At 44.6% G+C, this 10560-nt stretch overlaps 1 protein-coding gene across 2 annotated transcripts in view; it reads left to right on the forward strand.

The window, feature by feature from the left end:
• The window catches only part of unc5a (unc-5 netrin receptor A), a 129890-nt gene that overhangs the window by 93092 nt on the left and 26238 nt on the right, over window positions 1-10560 (forward strand). For both annotated transcript variants that reach the window (XM_087172902.1, XM_023402146.2), the window contains exon 7: window positions 6278-6442. In XM_087172902.1, the coding sequence (XP_087029028.1) occupies window positions 6278-6442 (165 nt within the window). The remainder of the gene's footprint in view (window positions 1-6277; window positions 6443-10560) is intronic.

The following is a 10560-nucleotide window of genomic DNA, read 5'->3' on the forward strand; positions in this document are numbered from 1 at the left end:
AGTCCCACATTAGCCCCCTGACAGGGGGAGAGAGAGCGACAGAGAGAAAGCAGCATAGGAAAAAGGAGGTGTAAGGTGGAAGCAGGGATAGAAACAGATGGAATCAGATACAGTGTAAGGAAGGCAGGAACAAAGCCCAGAGTGAGAGAGAGAGAAGAGGAAAACTGAGAAAGAAGCCGAGGAAGCCTGAGTGTGTACAAGAGCTGGCTGTTGGCTGCCAGAAGATCTGTCTGTGGACATATAGCTGGGGCACTGCAGCCATGCTGACCACATGAGAAAGCTCCCACGCTCGGTAAATAGCAGAAAGGGAAATCGAACACCCCTGGCAGTGGCAGCTTCTCCCTGTCTAAAACAAAGGTTATCTTCCTCAGTGAATCACGGTGTTGTGTTACACATCTCCCATGTAAAGACATCACTAGATGTCAAGCGTGTGTGTAAGTAACATGGCCCGCTGGAATACAGCAGGAGGAGGAAGACAAAGGAAACGCAGGGCGCTATCTGGATGGATTTGGAATTATTAGCGCTGGAGCAACGAGTAATGGAATTAGAGGGGTGTCCAGGGATGCTTGATATTCCCCCATAGCAAAGCAGGATACTGACCTCCATGAGCTTAAAGAGATTAATGTCAGTCCACGCTGCTATTGTTAGACCAGACCCCACCCTCCTCTATCTTTCTCTTGCCCCGCAAGGAGAAAGTGTGTAATTTCAACCCTTAGGGTGCAGTGACAGAAATTTCATTGTGCCCTGTGAACACAGTTTACAGAGGCTTTGGGAGAGAAAGAGCTCTTCTTTTTTTCTCTTGATTAGAGACACTGCAGCGGCATGACCCCGCTCACACCTCTATCGGCCCTGTTGTTTGGCAACAGAGGGGAGTCTCTGCCTCCTTTTCTCACTCGTTACCTGTCTCAGACAGAACATCAGTGGCACAGACAGCCCCAGCTGTCGGCACCCAGAGAGGGTTCCCTTCAAGGCCAAAGTCCACCACGCCAGAGCCTGGGGATGATGGGCTGTTGTTTCCAATCAGGAGTGGCACTGCAGCTCTGTTGTGTACTCACAGACATGCCTCTGAAGTCCCCGAAGATGAACTGACTCCTCCTATCATTTGTCACCCAGCCATACACACAGCCCAGCAACGACAACCCCTAAATACATCTGAATCCTCACTTTGATTCATCAAATACATGATTAACACATGTATGAATCATCAGCCTGAAGAGAAGCTCTCATTTAAGAGTCACGCACGGTCAGCGAGGGGTAACAGATGAGACCAGCTAACAGAGAGCATCCTTACATACTGGATAGCAACTTTAATTATCACTGTGCTTATAGCCTTCACAGGTCTTATCCACTGGATGCACAGTACATGGTGTTTTCAGCCCATTTCAGAAGAAAGAGACTTGAGTTACATGGGGGGCTGTTATGCTGCAGATAGACATCATGTTATTTATTTAGACACGGCTGACATTTGGATTCAAAAGTAGTGTTCTTTATTTTTTTAATTCGGCCTTGAGAGGCATTCTTTTCTCCACAGTGCTTTTGTTTTTGAGCTGCGTTATAAAAATTGCATGATTTAATGTTGGTCTTGTTTCAAGAGTTTATTAATTATCTAGAATAAGATTCTTTGTTGATTATTAGCTCTCTAGTGTATTTAACTTACAGCATTAGATCTTTGAAATGGGTTACAGAAAAATATTTAAAGATTTTTTTTATTTATTTTTTTGCTGCTTATTCTGTGTAATTTGCAGTTGCAGTCTGTTTCTGTTTTGTCTAAAACACACTGATGGATTTGCTGTACTCCTCCTTTGGGGGGGGAAAAAGATGCTGTCAACTGAATGAATATTTGCTAGAATCAAATCAGTTTAAATTTGGAACTAACATCATGCAAAGGCTATAATTTCTCTCTGCATCGCCCAACTAAGTCTATATATATTTATTGTCGAAGTGCCGATGGCCATGTGTCGTTCCAAATTTAAATAGTAGCATGATTCCTTCAGAGCAGTGCTTAGCTACAGCCGCAGAGGCATATTTTTCATGCACGTACTTCATACGAGCTTCCGCGGACTTGCACCATCTACACCAGCCTGCTCAGTAACAGAACTCTCCACATGTCTATTCACGATGACTCTTGTATCTAAATGTGAGCTCCCACCTCTCATCAGGAAAGTGTGAAGCTAGAGAGGCTCATCTGTATTTTTGTCTAAGTCTCCAAAGTGTTTAATGAGAGTTGGCGGAGGCCTCTGTGGCAGATCAGATGGGCTACATGTTGGGAGAGACGCAGGGAGCTGTGGAGGAGGAGGAGGAGGAGGCTGAGGCTAAAGCCTGAGGCTCAGAGTAGAGCAGATCAACGTTTGAGACAGCAAGTAGCCAAACTATGCAAGAGCTTAATCTCTATTTCTCCTTCCTCTCTCTGCCTTCTTCTTTGCCTTTGTCTCCATCTCATTGCATCCCTCGCTGAAGTATCCCACATAATTCTGCAGTCCATCCCTCACCATTCCATCGACTCTGCCCCTGCACTGACTTGTGGTCAGAGCCAACAGTCATGGCAAAATGTCAAATCATGCCAACATTTCCAACAAAGACACTCAAACTGGGCCAACAACAAATAGTTAGTCCCCAGTTCTGGAAGCGGCACGATGACACCTGCCCCACACACAAACGAATTGAACTGTTGCCTGACGTGTTTGGGGAACAGCAAACAATCTGAAGAGATTTCTAATTTCTAACTTTGTGTGAATGATTTGAATATTGCATTGATCCCTCAGGCTTGCCAGAGGAGTCGAGAGGATTCTGCTAGATGGAAAATAAACAGACTCGGGGCTGGTGTATTTGTGCACATGTACTTGCAAGTGTGTGCCTGTGCATGTATGTGTTGTACACATGCAAGTTAGTACCCATATGTCTGCTGTCTGCACTTCAGGCAAATGTCTAATTCTGCTTTGGAAGTAAGCATTTATGTGTCTCTAGATATTATCAGAGATTGTTCTGGAGACCACATATTTTATCCAAGGAATAAATAAAGGCAATGGCTAATAAATGTGACAGAAAAACACATTAGTTCACTGTGAAAAGACGGTGGCCATCTGGTGACAGCCTTGCATCAGTGCTGTTTTTAATCATTTGGTGCCATTTGTTTTGGCTCACCCTCTTCATCTCTCATTCTGTCTCATGTTGCTTGTTCTAGTGGTTTAGTTAACATAAGGGAGTCGACTGCTTTATTCACTTATCAGTTACATGCTATACCACAACCAGGGAGATTTTAAAAAAGATCTTTAAACATATAAAAATGTATCAGAATTACAGAATAATATTCAGTGATTTATCTCTGTTGCATCTCCCACTTCTGTGGCAAAGCTATCAACTCCCTTCATGGGTCTGTGACTTTTTTTTTTTTTCCCCCATCAGCCTTTGAACACCAGGATTAGGGGTGGTTACTGTGCACACATGTGTGTTGACAGGACAGTGGGAGCAGAGGGGCGGCCTGCTAGTCTCAGTGGTAGGCTACTTGTCTACCTCCTCATGCTTCCCTCAAGGACACAGAAACCATGGGTGTCCGATGATCTCAGACTGTGTCTGTCAGCAGCCATTGTCATTTTGAACAGCAGAGCCTCAAACAGGCCCTCCTACCGACCTGTAAAGAATGGTCGGGTTCCTTTTGCTTCTCACCTTGACAACATGTCCAAATGGGGGCTTGCCACTTGGCTATTGTATTACTGTCCCTCCTCAGAGACCTGCCTGACCTAAAACCTGCGGTGCTGTAAGATTGAAAATCAGCTATGGTGCCTTTTGCAGCAGCACTAACAATCTCTCTCTGAGGATTTGATAAGGGAAACTGTGGCTGTGGATAACAATTTTCTTATGCGGATTCTGAAAAAGTAAAAGGATGAGGTTTGTTTCTGATTTCAGCTTCAAATTTGAAACAAAGGATATCAAGGAAAGTGTCAATTTTCTCGCTTCACTGCATTTATTGAAACCACTTGCTATCTCTTCACTTCCTTTTATGCTGTCCAAACATTTCTTTGGTCTCTGCTCCTGTGAAAAGCCTCTTCTGTTTCTGAAATACTTACAACATATGTCTCGAGTCAGACAGGCCATCAAGGACTGTTTATGCATCTTCATTTTTCTTTGATTTTCCTTCAGCCTCGTTGTCGCAGTGCTTGTGTCTCATGAGCAGCACCCCGTTTCCACTCCAATCTCCTTGTTTGAAAATGTTATTTGCATGGCCATTAGTCTTGCTTTGTGGTGGAAAAGAGAAGTACGATTTCATCACCTCATCAGGGCAGATGTTGATCTCGTCTCTTTATTTCACAGTGGTGTGGATAAACTGAGGGGTGACATAATATATTCATTAGGATGTAATTCGCTATTCAATCATTCTCATTCCCAGCCTGGATAATCAGCCCACTGGCCCACGGATGGGTCCACTCAATGCCAAACAAGGACAATTATCTGATTGGTTCTGCTCTCTCTGCCAAATGGATCTGACTGCAAAAAGGCCCGAGCTGTGTCAGCATTGCACCCCACACACACACACACACACACACACACACACACACACACAAACACAAAAACCTCTTACATTCTCTCCCAATCATTTTAGGCCACACATGGCCAAACATGTAGACTAGTGTGGTAGCAGGGTCTAACTCACACACCTGTGCCTGTGGTCTGAAATGCTCACAGCGGCTTTTTAGTTGGTTTTCTAATTGGGGACTTGCTCCAAAACCAAATGAAATCATTACTTCGCACAGTTATGCAATAATACAGTAGGTATCTCACCCTGAATTACGTGTCACCATCTCTCTTATGTTTTATTAACCAAAGCCTCAGACCTGCAGCAGGTCACATCTCTTCTCTGGGGGTCATGCCCCCTGCACTCTTTATTGCAAGGATTAATGAGCACTAAGGTTTCCTTGCCCTTAGGTCAGTCAGGAGGACGTTGCTGCTGTCACAGAGGTGTGCATCTACTCTGTGCGTGTGTGTGTGTGTGTGTGTGTGTGTGTGTGTGTGAGAGAGAGAGGGTGTGAGTCCATTCACCCTTACATTTGGGAGAGAGGAAGAGCCAGACAGTGGCGTTTTTCCCCCATGAGAGCTCATTACTGCTCTTTTTCCCCTTAGCCCTATGGCAACCTTCCCCAGGCCTATTGCCTAGGCCTAGTCACTCTCAATTTCATTCACTACACCCCCCCCCCCCCCCCCCCCCCGGCCACAATGCCAAATTACCCCCACCTTTGCAAAATGGCCTCCTTCTCTGTGTGTGGTAAAGCTGCAGATATTTCTTACAGCGGGGCGTGCTCAGAACTATTACTGGCCCATTTCCATTTGTTTCATTTTGCCCTTACTGATGGTGTGTTTTAAGTTATGGTGAGGCTGCAGGTGCAATATACATTCATCTCTGTTCAGAGTAATACCACCTGTATTGTGTCTTGCATTCAGATACACTACAGGTAATGCTTGTGTTGCTACAGTAATAGCTTGTTTATTTTTTTCTGACCAACAAATCAAACCAAGGCAGATTTGTTTGCTCTCACAGATGCTCATTTTTTATGGGAATATTTAAATAGAGATATTTGTTTGTGCTTACAGAGTGTTTAACAGAAGACCAGAGGGCCAATTTCCCAGGGGTCATATTCTTCTCCCTGTTCAGATTTATTTTGTCGACAGCTGGGTCTACCAGGCCACAGCACCCTTGTACCAGTGGGGTTTAGCTTAGTTGCATCTGATTTCCATGTTGAAAATAAACAAAGAGAGCAGAATAGAGACAGTATGGCTCTCCTCAGCAGTTTTACACGCTTTGGTTTCCCTGTGCATCTGCTGGATTTGAGTGTGTGCAAGTGGATTTGCATGTCTTTATAATGCTTTCCCAACCAGGTTTCCATTTTAGAGCGAGTGAATTTGCACAGGATGGCAACAGAGTATTCTGCCAGTTGTTTTCATCTTGCACGCAAATACACCACTGCTTTTACACCACCGTTGCATCTGAACTTCACTGTGTAAAGTTTTAACATATATAAGTTGTGTGTGTATATATATATATATATATATATATATATATATATATATATATATATATATGTCTTGTATAACTGCTTGTACAAAGAAGTTATAGCTTGTTATATTGAAACTGTTCAGCATGGTTTCCGATCAATAGTTTTTCCCTGTGAACTAAGATGTTTGAAAGTGTTTGAAGTGAATCAGTTTGACTTTTTGCTGCTGTGTGTGTGTGTGTGTGTGTTTGTGTTTGTGCTCACTCATGGTTTTATATTATGTGTCTTTGCAGTCGATGGAGGCTGGAGCGAGTGGAGCAAGTGGTCGGCGTGCGGCGCAGACTGTTCAATGTGGAGGAGCAGGGGGTGCACCCAGCCCTCACCTGGCACCGGGGGCAAAGACTGCCAGGGGCTCGACCTCCAGTCTCTCAACTGTACCAGCGAACAGTGCCCACAGAGTGAGTGAACTACCACCCACATACTGTAAACCGCACTTTCACAGCTTAACTCAGTGGAGCAATAAAAAAGATACAGTATCACATAGTATTTTTTTAACCACTTTTCTGCAACAGGATCTGTAGACGGGAGTTAAATTATGTATTTTTTTCCTATATAACTGAGGTGATGATTTGCAAAGCAACATCCTAAAATCAATAAATGTGCCCAAAACAACTTTTGAGAGCTTTAGCCAGAAAATACACCACCGATCTAATAATAAAAAGAAGCGTGACACTCTTAAGGCCAAGGTAGAAAATGTATTCAGGAATAAAAAGCATGATGGTTCAGTCCTGCAACCTTCATCAGAGGCAAGTAGATCATAAACAGTACATGCAAAATGAGTGTACTGGATTAGCATCAATTAGCCACTGAACAGAGGCAGGTAGAGAGGAAGGGAAAGAAAAAGGCTTTTCTCTTCCCTTCATATTTTTGATTACATTTTACACTTTGGCAGAAGGAGTAAGACTGTCCTCCTCCGCTTTTTACCAGATCAAATAAACCTTTTATGTCTCCTTATGGTGTCAGCTTGTTGTGATAGATGTTGAGTGCATCTTACAAAATGTTCATAAAGGAAAGATGTCCATCTCATAAGACACTTGTACCGACCCGAGAATCGAAGGCGGGCCGCTGCTGCCTCGTTCCAACCTGCGTGACCTTTTTAGACAATCAGTTCTAATTAACACTGGCAGGGCACTTGCTGCTAAGATAATGTACAATCTTTTCACCTGTGTCTGCTTTGTGATGCTCTCTGACCTATTAATAGAGCTGAGAATTAAACCATCTCTCTTCTGATTAAAACACCACCTGCCAGATAAAGTGTCGCGAGTCCAATCAGCCGTGAAAGCGCACATGGCCGGCGTGCGAGTGTTCTGTGATTGTTCTCAACGTGTATTTGTTTTTATTTGGTGTACATGTATAGGTAGCAGCATGACCAGTGTGTATTCCTTCTTGGTGTAAACCAACCAGTGCTGTGTTTGCAGCTCCCCATGTGTCATTAATAGGGCATGTGCGTACCGTCAGGATTAAAAACCGCAAAGCTCGTACTGCCCGAGCCGGCAGCTGAGTGGAAAGCGGCACCACAGGGTCCGCTGCCGACCAGATGGACATGAAGGGAAAGCTCTGTCGCTCCCCACAGATATCAAAGACAGAAAGCTATTGCAGCTTCCCATCCAAAGATGATGAGTCTCTGGGTGGCGTCTCATAGAGAAAATGTTATAAATAGTTCACTCTTTGGCTGAGCTGCATGGTAAACACTGAGTTTTAATGGGGATTCAGTTGACATGGGCCAGTGAATTAATAAACTGAATTATGTATTTTACACTGATTGACATGATCAGATAGACCGATGCAGCGGGCTACGAGCCACTGTATGTGAATGATACATTGTGTGTATGTTTTTGCACTTTGTGCGTCTGTGTGTGCGTGCATCAATAGCTGAGTTTGGCTGGTGCAGTGAACCAGGGAGCTCAGTCGGCCCATCATCAAAGGTCAGCAGCTCCTCCCCAGAGAGGCAAGATATATACACAAAGATGCCAGTCATTGTTCCTCATATGTACGCGCGCACACACACACACACACACACACACACACACACACACACACACAGTCACTCAGTATTTACACTGACAGCGCAGAGCGGAGCACTGGCCTCTGAAGAATGCCTGTCCCAATCTGTTCCCAGCAGATGTGTTTCCATAGACAATTGCTGTGTGAAGTATTATAATAAGCAAAATAGCAAGATGGTTTTGGCTTGTCAGCAGCTCCCATACTTCAACCACGTCTGCAGGCTATTAGCTGAGATGGAAAACTTCCATGTGAAACAAAAGGCACCCTTCGCTTCGAGTGTAATCGAACAATGCAACTGCAGAGTAAGCCGTAGTTACCCTGCAACAAAACGTCCTCTGTCTGAGGACCTCACAAACATCTCTAATCTCCCTCATTAGGACAGAAATGGCATACGTTAGATGAGGTTATTGTTTTGGGTATTGTATGCATGAGAATCAATGTGCGGCAGCGAGCTTTGTGTTACAGCTCGAAAATAAACAGATCTGACCCAGGCAGGATCATTTTCATAAAGCAAACAAGCAAAGCCCAAGATGAAGCAACACAAAATCTGTGCAGGGAAATCATAAATATGCTGGCAGCATGCCAGAGCCAAAATGGCAGACAGGTGTTAGAGGGCACAAAAAGGATAGCGGGAAAAATAATGGTGCAAGTATTCTCAGGCACAGGAAATTAGGATAACATAAAAACAATTATTTGGCTTAATGTGTGTAATGAAGGTAATGAACTTAATTTGCAGCCGAATCGTGTTTTGGGGGTGTCGCAAATGATTGTGCAAAGCCTATAAAACTATAAATCTGTCTTAATCTGTTTTTGAATTTTGGGGGGGGGGCTAATTAGGTGGCGAGGCGGCTGATGTTTTCGTCATGGGTTTATTTTGTCAGAGTGGGGTCACAGGCTGCGTGAAAAATGGCCCAACATTTATTTCGGGCCATATTTCATCAGGGCTGGCTGAGGGATGGGACGACTGTATTGTGGAGATAGTAATGGTCACGTTCACTTTGAGAGTTTTAGTAGCCATATTTCCCTGACCTTAAGAACTCCACTGTTATTCATCTTCAGGCGAGTGACTAGGATTGGCCATGGGATGAAATATATTCTCAGGTCTCCTGATAAATGCCTGGGGAAGTGGTGCAGGAGGCTGCAAAGCTTTTATTTATCAATGCTGGAGAGAGAAAGGAGCAGGTGAGTTGAGTACTATCAGGTGCAGACAATGTGCTGACTGCCAATGCAGCAAAGAGTCCAAACTTCAACAGGAGCCAGGTACATCGCCTCAGAGGAGATGAATTATAAGTCCACAGCGGACCATCTCAAGTCAGAAAACTGATCCCTAACCAGCCAGCCCTGGAGCGAGTCTGAGGAGCAGAACTGAAAACTCAGGGAGAGAAGGGAACAAACAGAGATTGGCCTGGGGTCAACTCTGACATCCATAGATTAACCGCAGGCGGTGTGTCAATCATCCAGAGAGGTCACACACAAAGAGAATCAAAAGTTCTTAGCCAGCAATTACGTCAAGTGGAAATGAACGATGGAGTGATGGCTGACAGAGGGAGGAAGAGAGGTAAATTGGTAGTGTGCGTGAGAGAGAGAGAGAAAGGACGCGTTAGAGGGGGACTAAAGTAAAGCCCATCCAATTATAAAACCTGATTAGCTATGTCAATTAAAGTGTGATGGATGTCCTTTCAATTATTGGCTGGCATCATGAAAATCAATGAGTTGGGGGGGGACAGGATGAGCTGAGAGCAGTTGTTGGTCGGGTTCGCAGTGAGCGTCGGGATCGTTTCACTGTGACACCTGGTGGGTCAGATAAAACTTCACTCAGTGATGCTGCGATAAGCCACCAGAGATTACAGACAGAATAGAGGTAGAGAGAGATACAGAGAGAGGGGGAGAAAGAGAGAGAGAGAGAGAGTTGTCTGATTGACCGACTTTATTGTCTGGGTGCAAGAATGGTGTGTGCCGAGGAAAAGGAAGTCAAGATACTGGATCTTTGCATCGGAGGTTAGCGAGGTGCCTTTGGTTTGCCCTTAGAAAGTAAACAGCAACTGGCCAATCTAAGGCTATGTTTATCCAATCAGCAGAACCCACTTGGTCTGTCTCCTTGCTGACGGGTGTTGTTTTGTCTTTAGTCAGACTGCACATCCCGCAGTAGACTGCAGCGCGAGAAGCCCAAATACCACATCCTCGTCTGGCCTTTGACTCACCAAGACAATTGGATTTGGGAACTTTAATGAGAGTTTCAGCCGTAGTCTCTCCCCCTTTTTTGCAGCTCATTGTAAAAGGTGTAAGGTTTAGCCAGGCTGCTTACTTTTAAGCACCTCTATGCTTCCCTGAGGAGAGAGACACAGAGAGGGGAGTCAGAGGAGAGAGGCACAGGCAAGTTAATGGAGAAGTTGAGAGGTGGTGGAGGACAGGTGTGTGTATCGCATAACGCTCTTCACGTATGTGCTGTACAGATGTGCTATGTAATGTCAGGAACAAAACAGGTGACCGCGTGTTTAACTTCAGCCAGTCT

This window comes from Seriola lalandi, unplaced genomic scaffold (assembly GCF_002814215.2).
Source record: "Seriola lalandi dorsalis isolate HSWRI2012SDOR001 ecotype SW California unplaced genomic scaffold, Sedor1 jcf7180002053898, whole genome shotgun sequence".
In the NCBI taxonomy this organism is placed as follows: domain Eukaryota; kingdom Metazoa; phylum Chordata; class Actinopteri; order Carangiformes; family Carangidae; genus Seriola; species Seriola lalandi.